The following is a 23,150-nucleotide window of genomic DNA, read 5'->3' as shown; positions in this document are numbered from 1 at the left end:
TTAGAGTTAAAAGCGTGGGATGCATTTTGCTTCACTTTCATAACCCTCTGTACATAGGTAGTTGCCAATAGAATGATTGTAATATTTACTATATCAAGCATCCCACGCTTTTAACTCTAATTTGAATTACAGTGCACTCGCGATAACTCGAACTAATTAAAACAGGCGCTGTTCGATTTATCGAATTTGTTCGACTTATCAATTGAGTGTGCTATGTTAAAAAAACAGTCATCGATATCGATTTTTCGATCGATTGTTGAAAATGGAAGCCAGTAGAAAATTTCTGTAGTATAGTTTCGTTATACGAATTACATTTTGGTCCATTGGCTGGATCAATGGTGTCGCATTCGGCGGCATAAATATAGTTAAAATTAAACCATCCTCGGACTTTAATTCGATTTCGTTGGGATGTGATTGGGCATTATCAATTAGAAGAAGAGCCTTCTCCGGTAGTCCCCCATCTTTCAAATATTTTCTTACCTAAATATTAAAGTCATTTAACTTGGTTAAAAAAATTGTTTTAATGAATCTGGATTTTACCTGCGGCACGAACGAATTATGAAACCAGTCTTTGAAAATCGCCGAAGTCATCCAGGCTGATTTGGAATTTTTGTACTCCACCGGACAGTTAAAATTTTTGAAAGCACGAGGATTTCTTGCTTTGTCAATAACGAGAAGTTTAAGCTTATGGTTGCCGGTAGCGTTAGTGCAAGCCATAAATTGCCTTATCTTTCTTTTTTATAAGACTTATGGTGGACTTGGCTACCCCATATTCCTTCGCTAGAGAAGTAACACTACGTCCACGTTTAATTTTGTTAAGGACTTCAGCCCTCTCTTTTAATGTTAAACACTTCAACCTTTTACGATCCATTACTCACGTGCACTGATACACTACAAATGACAAATTTAAAGCAATTTGGTCAATGCAAGATGTTGTTCCCAGAAAACTAACGGGATATTAACGCCGAAATATTCATATGGACAATACAATAGTATACATATAATTTATATACATATACTATTACATATGTATCTATGTACAAAATGTACATGTTTGAAAAGAATGTGTGTACAAATAAATTTGTTTTTTTGTTCGAGTTATAGCGCTTTTTTATTGTTCGAGTTACAAAGAAGTCAATAGGGGAAAAAATGTGTTCGAGTTAGCACGTCGTTCGACTTAGCGGCTATTCGAGTTACCGCGAGTGCACTGTACTCTACTTGTATCTTAATTTTTGTTATAATTTCAGAACAGATAGTTGACTATGACTGATCGTTCGATTTGCTATTACTTCATTATAGGTCCCTTTGTCAGTAAAATTTATTTTCTACTTTTTAGTTCGATTAGCAATAAAAGCGTGTTTTTTAGTTTTTTTAAACTATTTTTTATTCTACATTTTTATGGTATATATCCTATATTTAGACTATCCTTAACAGTCATTTAGCCTACCCGCATATATATAAACCGGCGTTTGTGTCGTTTCTTTCTCCTTTTTTGTGCACTGGATGTACCTACATATATTCTGCGTGGTCTATTTCCCAGTCAGTCGGCAAGAAAAGGTTGAATACTTAACACCAAATAAAAAGTATTGTAATTTGCGCGCGAAATAAAGCTTCAAAATGGGTGATGAAGAATGGAGTTCATTTACAGCACAAAATCACGTGGAGAGTTGATGACTACAAACGACATTCTTCGGCGGTGGAGACTTTGAAGACTGATACTCGTCGTGGAAGTACAGATGAAGATAACGATGTTGAAGTGGATCCATCCAGATGATCGTGATGGTAATTATTTGCCTGAGGAAGATGCATCCGATACTGAGCAGGCAGAAGTAATCAAGCCAAATGAAATACTCGACAGCGATGAGGATATTGAGGACGAGTTACTGAATGAGTTGACAGCTGCACCAGAACCAAATGCTGACGATCAGTTTTTCCACGGCAGAGATGGAACAAAGTGGAAGAAAGATGAGCCATCTGCCGCTATTCGTAATGGACAAAACAATATTATGCGACTTTGCTCCTGCAGAAGGCATTAAAGCGTCCGTTCCTATTGAGGTATTCAATAAATTTTTACTTTTCATTAATTATCACTTTGGAAACTAATCGATATGCAAGAAGGCGAAGAGCGTGAATCTGATCACGGGAAAAATGTAACGGTACAATTATCCAACCAATTGGCGAACAGCGGCCGTACAATAATAGTCGATAACTTTTTTGTCGCATTGAATGGAGCTAAGCGCCTCGCTGCTAAAGGACTTGCACAAGTGGGCACCATACGTTCCAACAAACGGTGCATTCCATCAAAAGCGAAAAAGAACAGTTCTCGCCCGGCGCTTTTGTCTTTGTTTGGTTTTCATAAAAACCATGCTACAGTCAGCAGTTATTTACCAAAACAGAATAAAGTGGTTAAGTTACATTCCACCGTTCATTGTACCAAAGAGTGTGAAGGCGAACAAAAAAACCATCGCTCATTATTTATTATAATGCACACAAAGCTGGCGTCGATTGCATGGACCAAATCGTCACATGTTTCACATCACGTCAATGGTTTCACATCAAAACGGCCAACTAGTCGATGGACCTTTGCCTTCGTTTGCAAAATGTTGGAAGTCATGGCATTGACAACATTTTGTATAAGCAAGAAAGTTGATGGGCTCCGAAAAAGTCTTGCGAGACGAAATTTTTTGACGACTTTATCGAAGTCATTGGCTCTTGCAAACATCGAAAATTGTATCAATAATCCAGCCGTTATTTCTCAATTCACTACTCATTTGGCTATGGAATCATTTTTCAGCAAACCAATTAATATCCTTTTAAAAAAAAAAATGCCTTTCTATAAAAAAAAAATTCACTTCAACTTGGTATAAAAATCTCAAATAGAAGAGAATTTAATACTCAAGGGAACAAGCTATGATTCATTTCAAAAGGTTCATTAGTTTTTTTTTCATTCATGTACGCCAATTCAAAGAAATCATAAAAAAGAAAAGTCGAGAAAAGAAGATAAAGTTTGTACTTTAGCTCTGCGGTCACAGCGTAACTACCTAACGCTCGCCTACCTTTGGCTTTGTATCTACGGAAATATTGAGAATTAGGCTCTGTAACTTTGTGTGAATATTCTGAAATATATCAGAAATCGCTTAAAACTAAAAAAAAAATTGATTTTTTTGACCTTATAAACCAGGCTCCCCCCTTAATGCTGTTAAAGTGTGGAACTCATTACCCGACACTGTGAAGGCTGAACTTAACAGATTTAACTTCAGGCCACAAGTCTATAATTACTTTAAAAGTGTTTGATTGCATTAAATTAGGGCATTAAGTTTCTCTCTACATTCTCTAATTACTACTTTTGTTTTTTCTTTTCTAAATCCTTCTTTTCTTTTCCTATTGCTTCTTTTCTTCTTATTATTATAGTTAAGTTAAATATATTGGATTGATTTGTAAATGAACTGGTGTAAAATTTAGATTAAGAAACTTGTATGTTAAAAATATTCCAGTTGTTTATAATATTGTTGAAGTACTATTAAAAGACCTTAGTCTTAGTATGTACTATTTGTAATTAATTGAAATAAATTGTAATTCTTAATTGGTTACACTTCGAGTGCCGAACCCTGTATTAACCTTGCTACTATGTTAGAAAAAAATACACATGTTATGTTCGGGTCTTATTTTGACTCCACATTTTTTTATTGAGAACATTCAAATTTGTACAGTTCAAAAATATTTTTAAGGCTTGTGATCAATGCAATATGTCGTCGTTAGAGTGGTTGTTTGTCGGTGTGACGGACAAACAGGTTTTTTGCAAGTTATGCACTCAGTAACGGTCTTTTTTTCCTTTTTCGACGGGCAAAATTTGCACCTTTTCCGTTCACTAGCGCATTTTCGTTTTGGGGAAGGCGAATTCGTAGATGGTGATGCACTGTCTTCTTCTCGAATTCTTCGTACCAATGATGCAGAGGCTTCTGCGCGAAGAAGCCGACTACGCCTCTTGATATGTTCTTGAGCTAAAACTTCTCCGAGTTGCTCTAAAAATAGGCGCCTTTAGTGCAATTTATTTTTTTTGCCATTCAGGATATATTTCGGTCCATATTATAAAAGCGTTTAGAGCAGAAATATCTAATAAATTAGAAAACAGAGCAACTGGCCACCGATTGGTTTTCCTTTTGCACGAATATGTACGAACCATTTGGTCCAATGTGTCGACTCCACCTTTTATCGAGTTGTAGTATTCAATTATTTGCGGAATTTTTTTTGGATGATCTTCCAAAATGTTCCTACAGGGTGGCTGATGAAAGCCGCTACCAAAAAAAAATTGAATAACTTTTTTTCTTTTTAAGTTATCTGTTCCATTTTTGTTTTAATTTGCAGATTGATCTTTAAAGTTTATTAAAATGGATAACTGGGACACGCAAACAAGAATTTGGATAGTCCGCCGCTATCACGCACTGGAGTCCGTAGTTTTGGTACAGAGAGAGTACAGGCGGATGTTTGGCGGCGATCCCCCGAGCAGATGGACCATAATGAGACTGGTGAATAATTTTGCTGAGCAAGGAACAGTCGCAAGAAGGCCTTATCATCGAAACCCACCAGTTCGGACGGAGGAAACGATCGCTTCTGTAGCTGCAGCTATACAAAGCAATCCAAGGGTTTCAATGTAGCAAAATTCATCAGCCACCCTGTATTATGGTGAAGGGTGCTAAGCAAATAAATCATTCTGTATTTTTTAGGCACATACAAAACTACAGTTTCTTTTCCATGAAAAAAAAAAATTTACTTGAGCGTAATGGAAGCTTACGCAATTCTTGTGATGTTGCATGAACCGGCAGAAAACGTTTGTTGTTCCTTTCTGTGCCAACAATAATAATGTTCTGCTTTGGCAGTTCTAATGCAAGGTTATGACTCGTAAAAACATTATCGGTAGTCACATTTCGTCCACGGTATGAAGACACTAAGTCTAGAACAACCCGTTCGCCTTGATTCCTTTCAGCATTGTCTCCTACTTTGCCCAAGTATATTTGGAACTGTAAGCAAAATGCGGTGTCAGAATCCGCTGCTATCCACGCTTTCATGCCATATTTCCCAGGTTTACTTGGAATGTATACTTTGAAAGGACATCTACCTCGGAACGGAATAAGCTGTTCGTCAATCGTTATGTTAGCACTTGGAACGTAAAGCAGCTGCAAGTTTTGAGTCCATTGCTCATAAAATGTGCGAATAGGAGTAAGTTTATCTCCTCTTTGTTCTGATCTTCTTCTTTGCCTATCGTCAAATGCTAGTACACGAGAAATATTGCTAAATCGCTCCAAAGACATGATTGCTCTCAAAAACGGACGTCCATGAAACTCGTCCCACAGGGAGTTAAGACTTTCACCGTATGACCGGTAGACTCCTAAAAGAATAATATGTCCGTTATACAATTATAAAAGAAAAAATATATAGTAAATAAATACCAATAAGTATAAGAAGTCCCAGGTAAGCATCGAACTCAGTAGCATCTATAGCTTGAAAATTTTCGAAAACAGCACTTCCTTGCAAATTGCTGTAGTGAATTATATCCCTTTTCATAGCTTCTGTAAGGCATACATCAAAAGTATCACGAATTTTTGAAATACGATGAATAACATAAGAATTCACTCCAGGTTTTCCGTGAAGAATATTTTCACTTGCTGCACGACTTAGACATTGCAAAGAAGGTATTGTTCACTTTATCATCCGATCTTTATCAAAAACTTCTGTGCTATTAGTTACGGTCAATGAAATGAAGGCTTCTGTGCCACTGGAAATGGATTGTTCTGAAGATAAACATTCGTTTTCCTCAAGTACAAAATTAGCATCACAATCATCACATGCACCAATGTTATGCTCAGTCATTTGTCCACGCTGACATTATGGCCAAGTAAATACAACAACGAATTTTACCGTATAAATACTAGTACGAATTTAAAAAAAAATGTAGATTATATATGTATACTTACAGTATGTCTAGATTCCATGTTTTATCAAAATCTATCGTCTTTAAACTTAGATTTACAATAGCAACTGATCACTACAATATTTAGCACAGAACTGAAAGTATTTGGTTTCGTTGTTATTGAATACGAAAATTATAACTGTAAACGCATTCCAGCATTCACAACAGAGAGGTGTTCCAGACGATGACTCTGCAACAGGGGATATTACATTATATATTTACTATTCGTTTTACAAATATGATAGGGGTCATAAAATGAACCGAACATGATATGCGTAAGCACTTGCAATAAACAATTTTCTAAGCCTAAAATGGTGATAAAACTATATTAATTGAATTCAATATATTTCAACAATTGATGCACTGAGTAGTAAGAACTTTCAAATATATTCCACCAGTTAGAAATACGGTAATGTTATATGCAATTTGGGTTATCAAAAGACCCTAACGTAGTAGCAGGGTTACGTAATTAATTTTATACGCAAGCAAAGCAGTGACCACCAGTTAGTGAATAATAATAATTACTTATTTACAAGTATAACTATAACTTCAAATTAAAATCAAAGCTAATTGTTTTGAGCTTTGGCAGCGCAATCCTTAAGATTAATGATAATAATACTTCAAAAGTTGCGAGTCTTTAACACAGTTTGTAGGAAGGAAGAAGGAAGTTCGTTCTCAGCTTGAAATTATTGTGCTCAGCCGAAATGTGTTTGAACGGCTTGAAATAAGTTGCATTCCATCACTTGGCAAGCGCACAAAAACAGGCAACACCTTTCGCCATCAAACCTCTATAGGTGTTACTAAATATACTAAATAAATATAGAAAATTGCTGAACATTTAAAAATTGTATTTCAAAAATATTCAACGCGTTAATTGTCGCCGTAGCGGAACATTTCAATTAGGACATACCAACTAAAAGTGTCGAAAGTTATGCAATGCAAATGCGCCAAATACTCAAGCATATTTGTATGTATAGGTGTGCTGCACGTTGGTATGCATTGTGTGGTGATTGCGTATGACCAAACTAGTTGCATGTATGTGTTGTGCATGTGTATTTGGCTGTGTCAGTAGCATTTGTAGTTGTTGTTGTATATGTCAGTTTGACATTTGTTGCATTATAGTTGCTGTACATGTCGCCGCCGCTGTCGAAATTGTCGCCATCCATAATTAATGTTGTTTGCATTGTTGACATTTCGCACGCACGCATATACATATACTTATACATATATACATAATACAAGCCACAATTTTTAGCCCTGCAAGAAATCTGGCCGTCACATGACACATCACTTGACGGGCAGTGCTGATTTTTTTCCAACATTCTTTTCGACAGATTTATGGTGCCTTTTATATGTCGGGATTAGAGAACAAAAACAAATTTTAATCAACGAAAATCACTTTATTGTTTTTCAAAATATTCTCCATGAAGATCTATACACTTTTGCATGCGTTTGAACCAATTGTCGAAGCACTTTTGCCACTCTGAATGAGGTACCTCCAAGACATGCATTCTGAATGCCGCAACCGCTTCTTCAGGTGTCGAAAAACGTTGACCTCTCAGTTTGTTTTTTACGTACGGGAATAAAAAGAAGTCATTCGGGGTCATTTGGCTCATCTTGAAACACCCATGCAGTCGACTGCTGTTTACTTTCGGGCTCATACGCGTAAATCCATGATTCGTCACCTGTCACGATGTCATAGACGTGTTTCGAAGCCCCGTGATCGTATTTTTTGAACATTTCCTTCGACCAATCGACACGAGCCTTTTTTTGAGCGATTGACAAATTGTGTGGGATCCAACGCGAACAAATTTTTTTGACAGTCAAATGTTTATGCAATATTGAATGTATGCTGGTCCCACTAATGTCTAAGATTGTCTCAATCTCACGATAGGTCACATGACGATCTTGCAATATCAGTTCGTCAGTTCGCGCACAGCATCAATGGTGTTCGGAACAACAACTGATTTTGGACGACCTTCACGAAATTCGTCTTGGAGTGAACTACGACCACGATTGAATTCACCATACCATCGATAAACACTGGTCCTTGATGGAGCTTCATCGACAAAAAATGAATTAAGTTCATCCATGCAATGTTGCTGAGTTAATCCACGTCGAAAGTTGTAAAAAATAATCACACGAAAATGTTCACGATTCAATTCCATTTTTGGACCGAGATGAATCTTTTAAGTTACTGTAAACAATACAAATAGCGCTGGTATTTCAAAACGTTCTGAGTACGTAAAAGCCAAAAAATGTCGAACTTTGCGATACAGCTGTCAGTTGCTAGATTGCAACACCAGGGCTGCCAAATCCCGAAATATAAAACGCACCCCTCGTATATGTATGATGATTTTGCAGTCTTTCATGCACCTCCTTAACACATTAACGTACAGCTCAGTCGACTTGCTTAATAAACCGATCAGAGTCTGTATCGTCTTCAGGCTTGTGAAGTCGAAGCGGAATTTTTACAATCTTCTGTTTTTTACTATATGTTGGTTTTATAAACAAGAAAATATTTCGAATTTAGGTCAATCGGAAAAAGTTTTTTTCTTGTAGGGACACTGTTTGGTATGCTACTGTATGTTTGTGCTTCAGCCAATATTATTCCATTGCAGCAACTAATGTTATGAATTTTTTTATTGCTGTCCACTCACCGCAAAGCGCTCTGTAATTGCATGTAAATTAGATGCACAAATGTTGAAAGACCCACTGCCGAAAAGAACGCCATATGGTTGACAACTTACCAACGCGATTTCCGAGTAAAGGAGAGAAGGTGAGGTTAGGTTGACCTGGCTGGCTGAAAGCATCACATAGACCTATTGGTCCTTAGTGGTACCAGATGGAGTTTGACTCTTACGTTTCCTTGTAGTAGGCTTCTTGTAATAAGCCTGCGCCTTTTACGAATCTAAGTAAGCTCTGAAGCTCTAACCCTCGAGAGACATTCTAACTTCTCATAATGCAGAGCTCCTAAGCATTGCATTCGAGTTCTAGCTAATGCAAGTCAAAAACATAGAAGGTGTTCAAGAGTTTCCCTCTCTTCTAGTTCATTACAAAATCTGCAGCTATCATTGTTTGCCCCTCTATCCCCTCTTATATGCGTGTGCCGCTAACAAATTGTGGCTTGTCAGTATACCTACGATAGTTCTGCTTTCCTTTTTAGGGGAAGTACAGGGCTAGTACGAATTTGGCGTATTTGTTTGCATTCTGTGTACACATCATTTTCGCGGTTTTACAAAGGAAAGAAAACGTATTCACTTTTTTTTAATGCACCCCATTTGGATTTATTTTCGTAACTCTAATTTTTTGAATAAGCCAGTTTTAGCTTAATTGTTTAGCTACCGCAGCATTAAGTCTTAACTATTCTGGCAAAATATTGTACTTATTGTGAATTAGTATGAAAATCAGCCAAGCACCCATTGCATAGTGGCTATAGTCATCAGTAGATGGTTAATGGTTATCGGCATTTATAATCCTTTAATCTTTTAAAAAATGTGATAGCTATTAAAAATCTTCAAGTAGTTTTCTTTGAACTTTTTTTGATCGCTACTCTTATTTGTGCTTTATAATTTGCAGAACTCAAGTTGGAGTAACGAAGCACACCTCGTAAATGGCTCACAAATCGGATTGATGTGGAACCACTTTAATAAAAAAGGAAATTAGATAGGTTATTTGCAATTGTGTACCTTTATCCAATTTGAATTATGTATATGTCGGCCGCCGTAGCCGAATGGGTTGGGCGTTATTACCATTCGGAATTCACAGAATCGAATCTCGGTGAAAGCAAAATTAATAAAAACATTTTTCTAATAGCGGTCGCTCCTCGGTAGGCAATGGCAAACCTCCGAGTGTATTTCTGCCATGAAAAAGCTCCTCATAAAAATATCTGCCGTTCGGAGTCGGCTTGAAACTGTAGGTCACTCCATTTGTGGAACAACTTCAAGACGCACACCACAAATAGGAGGAGGAGCTCGGCCAAACACCTAACAGAAGTGTACGCGCCAATTTTTTTTTTTTATATGAGAACATAATACCAAAGTTGGAGAATCCATTTTACTTCCACTCGCTTTATTTGGGTTAAAAAAATGAAATATTCAGAAAAGTAAATTCAAAGTAAAAAAATAAATGGTTTTCTTAAATAAAAAAAAAATTAACTTTTCGTACAAGTAAGTGCCCCAAAAAGCTCTAGCAAACTAGAAAACTTTCCAACTACCTTGAATTTCGTCAAAATTCCAATGCATGTTCGGTGTAATTCTCGCCAATTTCTCGTTGGCTGTACGCAATACATTCAGATGTGTTTCAATATGGCAGTATGGAGAAAGCGACATTTTAATTGCATGCATACTTTCAAGCGTGCAAACTTACAACCTCTCACAGTGTTCGTTCGCGAAATTAGGAGACCTTAATTAAAATTTGATTTATGAGTGAAATTTACTATACTGATTCGGCCGCTGTAGCCGAATGAATTGGTGCGTGCCAACCATTCGGAAGTGCAGAGGCTTGAATCCCCGGCCACGAAACGCAAATGAATATAAAATATTTTTTCCGCTCCTTGGCAGGCAATGGCGAACTTCGAGTGCATTTCTGTCATGAAAAAAACTCCTCTTAAAAACCATCTGCCGTTTGGATGCGGCGTAAAACTGTAGGTCCCTTCACCAACAAGATTCACAACTCAAACAGAAGGAGGAGCCCGGCCAAACATCCAAAATATGGTATAAGTGCCAATTAGATATAATTTCATAATGGACTACTGAATATACTTATAAACTAGAATACATTTCCAATGAGATTTGCACTCTTACATCAGCATGTTCCCTTCTCTTCGTATACCGGATGCCAATATCTATTTAATACCTATGAAAAATCGCTCATTGATTCCGAAAATCCAGCCATTTTTTGTATGGACACGTTGGTCATTGCACGTTATTCAGCAAACAAAAAAAAAAAAAACAATGTGGGTCCACTTAACCGTGTACATCTTACAAGTTGGACAATCTTAATATGAATTATAGCAAATGCAATATAATAAAATTCCTTATAAACTGTACAAGCAACTTTTTTTTGTTTTTTGTTTTTTGTCGGGACATTGTCGCCCATTGTACTGCACTCTTTTTAATTTTCTTTAAATTTACCCGATCTCCGAAGAAATATGAGTAGATCTTGTGGAGCCAAAGAGCCAAGGTGGTCGCTTGTTAACACATAATCTCCTTTTGCTGGGAAGAGTGCACTGCCTGAAATGCCCACCTTTTCCATGTGCTTCGTCCACTGATAGTGGCCCGTGATCATTCCAACCAGCTGTCTGCACTACCTTCTGCTCGATGGCAGGAGGGTTTCCGATCGTCGATTGGACATGACAGGTGACATTAGTTTAGTCCATCTTCAGCCTCTTCAGAAGCTGCTAACCAGCTCTCAGCGAGTTTGAAAGAACCAGCTGATTGACTAACGTAACCGGGGTAATGACATGACATCGGGTTGCTCATATACGAAAAACATCAACACAGTTTTTGCTAATGTTGCTTCGTTGCCTGTCTGAACAACGACTGATTGAACGAGTCTGTGAATACGTGTGAAATGAGCTGGCAGAACTCTGATGCCGAGTACCCGAAGACGTGAAAATTTTACAATACTACAAGTAAAAACATTCGTATTTTTAACTCTCACCTAAACGCAGGCCCGGCGAGAAGGGGGGATCGGGTACTTTTTCCCCCGGGCCCGGAGTTTTCAGAGGGGCTCGGCGAGAAGGGGGGATCGGGTACTTTTTCCCCCGGGCCCGGAGTTTTCAGAGGGGCTCGGACTCGAGAGTAATTCGAATTATATGAATTAGACATAATTTGAAGGGGCCCGCATCTCAAGTTTCCCCCGGGGCCCGAATACTCTCTCCACGGCCCTGCCTAAACGTGTCATGTAATCAATGGCGCGATTTAGAGGTTGGACAATTGGCCATAACACTCGGTCTGGGTCCAAACAACGCAGTCGACTATTGTTTGAACGAACCATACTTTAATAGGTTATTTAGTACGAGAATTCTCGCTGGATCTGAATGGGTTGACAATATACTTGGTCGAAAAAAACTGCCTACGTTTCTTTACTGATGGCTCAAAGACTGACGACAAAGTTGGCTTTGGTATCTACTGTAAGAAACCAAAAGTAAGCGTTTCGGCACGTCTTCCTAATCCATGTAGCGTGTTTCAGGATGAAATTCTGGCCATTAACGGGGTAGTTGGCTGGTTAGGCAAAAATATGACTACCTTTAGATAAATATTTATTTATTCCGATAGCCAAACGGCGATTAAATCTCTTGGTGGAGTTGTCCATCATTGCTCGCAATAGCCGGGCCTCTCTTAACGAGATGGCGGAATATTTCCGCATACATTTGATATGGGTGCCAGGGTATAGTGGCTAGTGGCATACGAGAGAATTGTAAGACAGCCAATTGAGCGAGAGAGAGCAGTACCACTCGCCTACCAATTGATATGGAGATTGTAGGTATACCCCTCTCAAGTGCAAGTATCATTGTGAGAGATGGGTTGATAGTCTGACATGCAATGTTACCACAAAAATTTGCCCAAAATGGGCCGCTACGCGCTCAAAGGCGTTACTTAATGGGTCAAAGAAAAACATCTTTAAGTTAGTTGCTGTGATCACAGGTCTCATGGGTCGACATGCGCAAAGATTGAACGTACCTCATTTCGACTATTACAGAAGTTGCAAGAATGAGGAGGAGAAAAAGGCTGACAGGCATCTTCTCTGTTACTAAATAAATCAGTTTAAAAGTTTAAGTTTTCATCCTTATAAACGTTTTAGAATTGCACCTAATTTTCCGTCGTCTTATGGGCGAGCATTACAAAAAAACAGCTCTCGGCCGTTAAGGGTTAAATCAAAATGGTTTAACGAGGAGAAGCAGATAAATTCACAATAGCAAATATTTTTAATATATATCTGAATTTGTACGTCATTTTTTAGACTTTCTGATTCGATTTTGTATCAAATTTAATAGTTCTTATGCAACCATGTTTCATTCAAGAGCGTTTTGGAATCAAGTGATCTCAGCTGTGAGCATTTTTTGACAAACAAGTCCAAAGTATTTTTACTTATGGATCTGTACAATGGCCGTGACAGCCGTAGTTGCTCGCTCAATTTCGTTTTTCACCATAGCTGAAGGCCAAACCTGGAACACTCCTATGACAGTCGGTTCTACGTAACCGAACGACCCGGATTTATATCCGGCCAAGGATTTATATATGCCACTTCAGCAGCACTTCCCATGTATGTATGGGAAATGTTTATGCTGCTACAATCACAACAACAACAACCAAACCTGGTCATCTATCATCCTAGCTATGATTTTTTGCAAAGCCACGGCAAACCTTTGAATGATGTCATATTTCATAAATCATGTCTTGAAAGGTGATCAGATTGAAGGTACTTTTTTCAATGCGGTATTTTTCACAGATCATACATGACTACTATCAAGCTAAACACATACTTTTTTTCAGTATTCATTGACATTTCATCATGGACAGGCTTACGCCTCAACAACGTTTACGAATTGTCCAATCGTATTACGAAAATCCACGTTCTGTAAAAAGTATTCAACACGCACTCTGGCGAACTTATGGTGTGCATAACTGTCCTACCAAACGCACTATTCGGCAAACCATTGGCCAAACTGAGAATAAGTTTACATTATTGTATGGTGCTCGACCGATTAGACTACGTACAACCGAACTGAAGAGAATATTGCGGCCGTAAATGAGAGTTTAGAGTAACCACAATTGATCGAGTTCAAAGAACAGCCTGCCTCCTGATAACAGGATGCTTAAGTACAACACCTACTAAGGCTCTAAGTACGTTGCTTCACTTGTTCCCTATCGATCTGGCTGGCAAAGCGATTGCAGCGAAAGCAGCGACACGCATGAATGCTATATCGAAATGGAATAAGTATCTTGGCCATTCGGCCATACTGAACAGGAACACTGTTATCTCTTCCGACATAGACTATCATGTAAGTCTTCCATCACCACCCTTGCTATTCTCCTGTTCACTCCCAACTAGGGAAGAATGGAAGACAAATCTTACCGAAATCGATGGCCCTCTGACTATATATACAGATGGTTCAAAACAAGACGGCAAAGTGGGATTTGGAATCTTTTCCAATTCCCCTCACATCAATCTATCATTTAGATTACCCGACTACTGTAGCGTATTCCAAGCGGAAGTATGCGCTATCTGGTATGCTGCGAAAACTCTCTTAGAAAATAGAATATCACTAGAGGATATCCGCTTTTTCACCGACAGTCAAGCGGCCGTTCGAGCACTCAGCTCCTCTTATACCCACTCAGATGTGGTTCGATCCTGTCTCTTATCTCTTAACGAGATAAGTGTTCAGAATTCTGTCCAAGTTATCTGGATACCGGGGCACAGTGGATTCGAAGGTAACTGCAAAGCTGATGAGCTCGCGAGAGCTGGAGCTGCGCAATCATATGTTAGTAACTTACCCACAATCCACATTCCGCTCTCAACATGTAAAATGCTCATCGATCGAGAATTTCACAGCATTGCTGATCGGAGGTGGCGAGTGGAAACTACTTGCGTTACGACCAGACAAATCTGGCCATCCTACAATCTGAAACAGACAAAAACCCTTATAAGTCTTTCGAAACACGAACTAAGGCATATAACATCTCTTATCACCGGCCACTGCCTTTTGGGCACTCACGCACGTCGGCTCGGGGTTCCTCAAAACGACCTGTGCAGATACTGCGAGGACGAAGATGAGGAAGTATCGAGCAGACATTTGCTGTGCAGTTGTCCGGGTCTAGCCAGAAGTCGACTCGCTCTTCTAGGCTCTCCAACAATTGACAATCTTCCAGTACTCTCGGACCTGAAAATCGAATCTCTCATCAAATTTTCGAAACGAATTAATATCTTTGACCAAAATCTACAATAAAAATCTCGGCTAGGTGGGGAAATCATTTAAAATAATGAGCTCTAGGGCAACACAACGGACCCAACTTGCGGTCTATGTGGCACTCCGATGCGGGGTCACCCTTAAACCAACCAACCAACCAAATGAGAGTTTTGCCGAAGACCCGGAAGAATTGCTTCGGCGCCGATCTCAACAACTTGACCTATCTTATGACACCACTTGGGCGATTTTATGCAAAGCTCGTGGTTTGAAAGCTAGTCATCATTACTTCATGGTTGGGTCCTTGAAAAGCTCGCCGAAGATCCGCATTTTGAGGCCCGAATTTTTTTCAGCGATGAGGCCCATTTTTGGCTTAATGTCTACGTCAATAAGCAAAATTGCCGTATTTGTGCTGAAGAGCAACCGGAAGCCATTCAAGAACAGCCATTACATTCAATGAAAAAAACCGTTTGGTGTCATTTTAACAGTGAATGGCGAACGCTATCACACCATGATAAACGAATTTTTGATGCCCAAAAAGTCGTGATCTCCACATCATTTGGTTCCAAAAAGACGGCGCTATTTGCCATACAGCCCGTGAAACTATGGATTTACTGCGACGTCGTTTCGGTGCACAATTTATATCTCGTCCCGGACCTGTAGATTGGTCACCAAGACCGTGTGATATCACATCTTTCGAATTTTATTTGTGGGGGCGTAAGTAAAGTATAAATGCTTTGTGGATAAACCAGCTTCGATTGAGGCATTGGAAGCCAACATTACTAAAGTTATTCACGAGATACCGACTGAAGTCCTCCAGCGAGTCATTGAAAATTGGTATTTACGGATGGCCGAATTACGGCGCTGTTGTGGCCAACATTTGAAAGGGAATATCTTAGAAAAATAAATGTCATGTATGCTTCTGCACAAAAATAATAAAGATTCATAATCAATTTGAATTTTCGTTATTTTATTTCCATTTAAATTCCGATAACTCTAAATTGATTACCCTTTACATTGGTATTTTTAATATATCTCATATACAGCTTGTTTTATTAAATTTAAAAATCAACCTTGTACAGGGTGGGCCATATAGCGTTTGCTTTTTGAATCACCTATTTTTTTGAGAATGCTAAATGATATGTCAAATGTGTTCATAATTTATTTTAAGGTTTGACATTTACGAAATGGGACGCTATACGCTTGAACAAAATTGGGAAATATTGAAAACCTATTTCCAAAGTGGTGAGTCTTCTACTCAAACTGTGAGAAATTTGAAAAAAAAAAATTCCAAAAAAAAGGTTTGCCAAAAGACAGTTTGTGGATCAATTTGTTAATCGTATTCGAGAAAGTGGATCGTTAATGGATAAAACAACATGTGAACGTGCTCCTACAGTGCGCACACCCGAAAACATTGCTGCTGTAGCCGAAAATGTGCGTGAACATCCAACAACCTCAACCCGTCATCGTTCTCAAGAATTGAACATTTCATGCACTTCTTTGAGGAGAACTTTGCATAAAGACCTCGGTATGAAGGCTTACAAAATTCAATTGGTGCAAGAACTGAAGCCTAATGACCATCCAATGCGTTTTCGGTTCGCTCAATGGGCAGAAAATCGTTTGACCGAAGATAAGCATTTTTACCGAAAAATCATGTTTTCTGATGAAGCTCATTTTCACATCGGTGGCTACGTCAATAAGCAAAATTGTCGGATTTGGGGCTCAGAAAATCCACACGTTACTGTAGAGAAGCAAATGCATCCACATCGAGTCACTGTTTGGTGCGGTTTTTGGTCTGGCGGCATCATCGGGCCATTTTTTTTTTTCGAAAATGAGCGAGGAGTCGCGGTTACAGTAAATGGCGAGCGTTACCGTGACATGCTCAACGAGTTTTTGTTTCCAAAAATTGAAGAGGATGACATGGACGACATTTGGTTTCAACAGGACGGTGCAACTTGTCACACCGCCAAAGTTACATTCGAACTTTTGGCTACCGTTTTTGAAAACCGCATAATCAGCCGAAATTCCGATATCAATTGGCCGCCTCGGAGCTGTGATTTAAGCCCGTTGGACTATTTTTTGTGGGGAGCCGCTAAGGACAAATGCTATGCGAACCATCCACAGACGATTGATGCTTTAAAACACGAGATCGAAGTTGCCATTCATGAAATTGGAGCCCAAACAATCGAAAATGTGCTTAAAAATTGTGTTGATCGAATGACCTACTGTAAAGCCAGTCGTGGCAGTCATTTGAACGATATTATTTTTTATTCATAAATGACAATGTTCAATCTTCAACATAAAAAAAAAGTTTAAAAAAATATTGATTAGTTTTTTTTATAGCCGATTCAGAAAGCAAATTTTACATGGCCCTCCCTATCCAAGTACTTAATACCACTCTCGCTTATTTCTTCAAGGGAGAAATGTTACTAATTGCCTCAATACTTAGCTTTATTCATATGAATAAAATTGTTATTAAAGAAATTAAAATAATAAAAAAAAAATAATCTCAAATATTTTTTACACCTCAAAATTTGTTGATGTCTTAATAAATATTGCCGTAATAATTAATAAAATAAAGAAATATTATTTCGAACAAAAGTAATTTCTAAATGGCCACCACTGTAACTCTTCATGCGACAAATACGCATTGTGGTGCTGCCGATGTGACAAAAACAAAAAAAAAAAACAGCCAAATCAAGCTATTCCTCATACCAATCGGTGCAACGAAATCCCTTTATTTTTTCAGCGTTTCAGAAGCTAAATGTATACTTATTTTTGAATGGAATTTTCATTAACATTTATTTGTGCATTGTATTTATCTCGTTCCGAATTGCGTTCACTAAGTGTGTGTATGTGCATTTACATTTGTATTGATTTAATACGAATTGCCTGGATGTTGTAAATTTATAAACATTAGTTAGTGTGGCAGCGGCGAGGCTAAAAAGTTTGCATATTTCGGTTTCACACGAACATACCGCACATATGCAGCACATAACACCCTATAGTGAAACGGCAAACTACTCAGCACACATACATATATACAACTGCAAGAGTTGTTATTTGACGGAATCAGTCAAATTGAGCCGAGAGTGGCTAGAATTGTACCAGTTAGAAGGATAAGCGAGACAAATACTCTCAAATAAGAATTCTTCCTCCTTTAAAGAGTATGGAAAGACAAACTATGTCTGGTGCGCGTCTTGATGTTCTGCCACAAATAAAGGGACATACAGTTTTACGTTGCCTTCGAGTAGCAGATTGTTCCCCATGAATAGTTCCTCATGAACTTTTTCATGGCAGAAATACACTTGGAGGATTGTTATTATCTGCCTTTCTATCAAAAAAAGGTATCAAAGGTACCAAATATTCCGACTTGTTTTCATCAAAGCTGTTCTTCATTAATGCAATTAAGCTCTGAAATGAAATTTTTGAATCTGCCAAGGCTGTGATGGGTAAGAGTAACTAGAAAGGGGTTGTTGCAGGTAAAAGCAACAATGGCTCAAAGGCACGCGGCTTTCCAAACTATAAAAAAGGACACTTTAAATAAATTTAACTTGAATGATTTTTATTCGTTGTCGCAAAAATAAATATAAATTTAATTTAAGCTGCATCATCATGGCAGATGGTGGAGCAAATGAAGACGTCAACTGCAGGGCTAAGCAAAGCAAAGGCGGCATTCGCAAATCTCCAGGGGCACTAAACTACGAATATTCGACTCATGCGTGAGGTACGTATTGTTGTACGAAAGCGAAATATGGCTGGTCTCTAACACCATCACACAGAGGCTACAATCCTTCATCAACAAATGCCTGCAGAATATTCTGGCCAAACATCATCAGTAGTGACGCATCGCAGGTTTCACCCCTGCTTGAGCCTGAGCCGCCTCCCAGGCACGTCAGGAGACACCTTTTAGACTACACTGACGAAATCCAGGACAAAAATGACCTCAACCTACTGGACCGGACAGTATTTAGACAGTCAATAAACGACATCCACCGGGAGACCGTCACCACCTTCATGAACTCCCGTCCTGTGAATGCCGTAATCGGAGTCCAACCACCACCTATTGCAGACGGAGAGCTCCAGCTTCCCCGTGAGACTCGTGTAACACTGGCACAATTACGTTCTGGATACTGTAGCAGGTTAAACTCCTACATATCCAGAATTGACCCCGACATTCCAAACACATGTCCGGCATGTGAAGGTACCCCGCACGACACTAACCACCTCTTCACATGCCCCCTAAAACCGACTCATCTAACACCCCTCTGGACCCAACCTGTCGAAACAGCATGTTTCCTGGGCCTACCTCTAGATGAGCTAGACGAAGATGACCGGTGATATGCCCTACACTGACAGGGCTACCATTACTGTTAAAACAACAAACAACAACGCACTGTGGATATTAACGAACGAGGAATCCATGCTTAGGCAAATCAAACGCAGAAAGTGGCGATGGATAGGTCACACGAATGGCACTGGACTGGAACCCGCAAGTGAGCATAGGTCGCGGTCGACCAAAAACCACTTGGTGAAAGTCGATGTTGCGCGAACTAGCAGATGCCGACATCTCATGGGACAGTGCCAAAACAACAGCAGAGGAGTGAACATGGGGGAAAAATAATGATATAACGAAACAAATTTTTAGTATAAAGAGATAATTCAAGTTTAGTAAATAAGTAGTTGAATACAGTTTTCTTTTCAATAAAATATTTAGTCCAATAAAAGTTTTAATGTAGAATTGTAAATTATAATGTTTTAATCGGTAACATCTTTCCACCCGTAATTCGCATCAATAATGGCAGAATCACCATCAACGTGAAGTATTGCAATTTTGGACGCCGATCTCCGTAGAATTTCTGTTAACGTCTTGACTAAATCAGATCTGATTTAACCATCTGGGGCTGGCTTTGCTTCTCTTACGATACCCCTTTTCCAATGACTTCGGCTCTCCTTGACGCCGCACACTATAACGATTTCACCTCCAGTTATCGGCTTCACCCTTTTAAGCCATTTCGTAAGCCGTGACTTGTCCAAACCCCCACAAATGTAATCAAATTTAATACGCCGGGTCAAGATGGGGAGATACTCAAGTATTCACCTCTTCCAAAAGGTCTGCTTTAGTTGCTGCGCTATATGCCACCGCTTATGTAAGCATATATTCTCTGACGACGCAGGAGTTTGCACTTCATTCGCGCAGCCTAGCAAAAAATGTTTGCGTGACAGAGGCTCGGCGTCTATTTCTATCGGCGCGTGTTGTATAAATGGGCGTGAATTTATCAAATTTTCTGCTCCGATCAGTAGACTTTGTATCGTCTCCAACTGTGGCGCCCGTCCGTGTGTTTTTGTTAGTAGCACTCTGATTTACGATATTTAACAATTATTTCGTATTACGAGGGGTGCCTTTTATATTTCGGGATTTGGCAACCCTGCTGTTGCAATCTAGCAACTGACAGCTGTATCGCAAAGTTTGTCATTTTTTGGCTTTTACGTACTCAGAACGTTTTGAAATACCAGCGCTATTTGTGTTGTTTACAGTAACTTAAAAGATTCATCTCGGTCCAAAAATGGAATTAAATCGTGAACATTTCGTGCGATTATTTTTTACAACTTTCGACGTGGATTAACTCAGCAACATTGCATGGATGAACTTAATTCATTTTTTGGCGATGAAGCTCCATCAAGGACCAGTGTTTATCGATGGTATGGTGAATTCAATCGTGGTCGCAGTTCACTCCAAGACAAATTTCGTGAAGGTCGTCCAAAATCAGTTGTTGTTCCGAAAACCATTGATGCTGTGCGCGAACTGATATTGCAAGATCGTCGTGTGACCTATCGTGAGATTCAGACAATCTTAGGCATAAGTGGGACCAGCATACATTCAATATTGCATAAACATTTGACTGTCAAAAAAATTTGTTCGCGTTGGATCCCACACAATTTGTCAATAGCTCAAAAAAAGGCTCGTGTCGATTGGTCGAAGGAAATGCTCAAAAAATACGACCGCGGGGCTTCGAAACACGTCAATGACATCGTGACAGGTGATGAATCATGGATTTACGCGTATGAGCCCGAAAGTAAACGGCAGTCGACTGTATGGGTGTTTCAAGATGAGCCAAATCCAACAAAAGTTGTTCGCGCACGAAGCACTTCCAAGCAAATGGTCGCCTGTGTTTTCGGAAAAACTGGACATGTCGCACCCGTACCACCAGAACAACGCAGAACAGTAAATTCTGAGTGGTACACAACCATTTGTTTGCCAGTTGTCTTCCAAGAAATTAGGAAAACCAATCGCCAAAGACGGATCACTCTTCACCAGGACAATGCGAGCTCTCATACATCGGCTCAAACAACTGCATTTTTGAGCACCCAAAACATCGAATTAATGAGTCATCCGCCGTATAGTCCTGACTTGGCACCGAATGACTTCTTTTTATTCCCGTACGTAAAAAATAAACTGAGAGGTCAACGTTTTTCGACACCTGAAGAAGCGGTTGCGGCATTCAGAATGCATGTTTTGGAGGTACCTCATTCAGAGTGGCAAAAGTGCTTCGACAATTGGTTCAAACGCATGCAAAAGTGTATAGATCTTCATGGACAATATTTTAAAAAAGAATAAAGTGATTTTTGATGATTAAAATTTGTTTTTGTTCTCTAATCCCGACATATAAAAGGCACCCCTATGGGTATACAAATTTCCCAATCAAAAAGAACATTATTTAAAAAACAAAATGCTATTTGAATGCATTCCCGCTGTGCCGAACTCCACTAAGCGGGATAAGTGGGAATAAGAAGGCTAAGGAAATTTGAAAAGTTTACGCTCTCACTGATTTCCATATGTATTTTTATTTTTGCTCGCACATATTTCGCATGTATGTTGAGAGAGATTTGGTGGCTCCTAAAACACTCAGGCTAAAAACCCCATTGTATTCAGAGCTCTGAAAAGAGGGTAGATATTCAAGGAGGAAAGGAGAAAAGTATCAGAAAAAGGGTTGGGAAAGAATAGAGACAGAGACAGAGGTAGTTTTAGTCCTGTGAGAATTTTCCAGATTCTTTGGTAAATCTGTAAATATCCTCCAGTTTTAGAGAACGAATATTACTCATTCTCACGACATCGGAATCCAAAACTCGTAGTCGTGCTCTAGCAAAGCAGGACACGCACAGAGAAAGTGCTCAGTTCTATCCGCCTCCTCCAAGCAAGACAAGTCCTCAATGATTCCAATGGTGGTCATATGCGCATTTAAATTAAAATTTAATTAAAGGCGTACTTTTTAAGAAATAAGAATTTAATTTATTTTTTTTTTCATATTTAGTCGAACAATAATATGAATAAAAGGAACAATTTTGTGTAATGCACAATAAAATATTTATGCAACTTTCGGTTCACTTAGTTCTATTACTTTTTCAACACATCAAAAACTGATGATATTCACAAGAAATGTAACTGGCACCTTTGGGTCTATTTAGAAGTTTACTAATTCCCTAACTGATATAACAGAAGCTGCCTAGTTCACTAACACAGACTGACAATTGACATTTGGCAGGGCAACCCCAAGTTAAAAATATCAGTTGCTAGGATTGGAAAAAGATGGAAGGCGAACTACTGCAGCTTCTAGGCGAACTGAAGTAATTTCAGTTGTTCAGAGCTCGTAGATTTGACTGCGGGGTGCATACATACGTGATTACCAAATATTTATCTAAATATTTGAGAATGTGTAATAAAATGTTGCATAGTTTTGGGCGTTATAGAATGAATGTGAATTATTTTAATTAGCTGCAGCGAAACAAAAATAAAGCAGGTGTTATCTATTCAGTGGAAATATTTGCATGTAAAAGTTGAACATATTAAATGATTTTAATGATTTTCAGCAAAATAAGCTGAGCATTTACAACCAGTAGGAAATATAATACATATATTACACTGCGTTACACATATGCTGTCCTATGAACCAAATATACTTTTTCGGAAATGGGATAAAAAATAAAAATACACGTGTATCGGCGATTTTCATGTACACGTCACAATTTTTTTTTTTTTGTATTTTATAACTTTAAACGAGCAATTCTTGTATGCATATCTGTATAGCCACAGGATCTCAGGATTAGCTTAACGGATTTGAATGAATGGGCACACAGATAGTGTATCACATTTCTAGACTTTTCTCCTAGGTGTTGCCACTGACAATGTTTCACAGGGTTGCCACCTGTTTCTTTGAGGCTGGTGGCATATGCGATCGGGACAGCTGGATGTTTGTTACCGATATGAAGCAG

The 23,150-nt window shown here is 38.8% G+C and overlaps 1 protein-coding gene across 1 annotated transcript; it reads right to left on the bottom strand.

The window, feature by feature from the left end:
- Window positions 1-4,664: 4,664 nt before the first annotated feature.
- Window positions 4,665-5,581, bottom strand: LOC129238356 (piggyBac transposable element-derived protein 4-like). Its single transcript, XM_054873384.1, has 3 exons — window positions 5,448-5,581; window positions 4,772-5,386; window positions 4,665-4,693 (listed from the first exon to the last, which is right to left on the bottom strand). Exons 1-3 carry the CDS (start codon window positions 5,560-5,562, stop codon window positions 4,665-4,667), a joined length of 759 nt encoding a protein of 252 aa, XP_054729359.1. The 5' UTR covers window positions 5,563-5,581.
- Window positions 5,582-23,150: the final 17,569 nt, after the last annotated feature.

This window comes from Anastrepha obliqua, chromosome 2, assembly GCF_027943255.1.
Source record: "Anastrepha obliqua isolate idAnaObli1 chromosome 2, idAnaObli1_1.0, whole genome shotgun sequence".
Lineage (NCBI taxonomy): Eukaryota > Metazoa > Arthropoda > Insecta > Diptera > Tephritidae > Anastrepha > Anastrepha obliqua.
This window is presented reverse-complemented; position numbering and strand designations above follow the sequence as displayed.

Coding starts and splice junctions, on each gene's coding strand:
- LOC129238356 (XM_054873384.1), bottom strand. CDS start 5,562: ATGAAAAGGGATATAATTCACTACAGCAATTTGCAAGGAAGTGCTGTT. Junction 5,387..5,447: donor GGGACTTCTTATACTTATTG/GTATTTATTTAC, acceptor TTATTCTTTTAG/GAGTCTACCGGTCATACGGT. Junction 4,694..4,771: donor TAAGCTTCCATTACGCTCAA/GTAAATTTTTTT, acceptor TTATTTGCTTAG/CACCCTTCACCATAATACAG.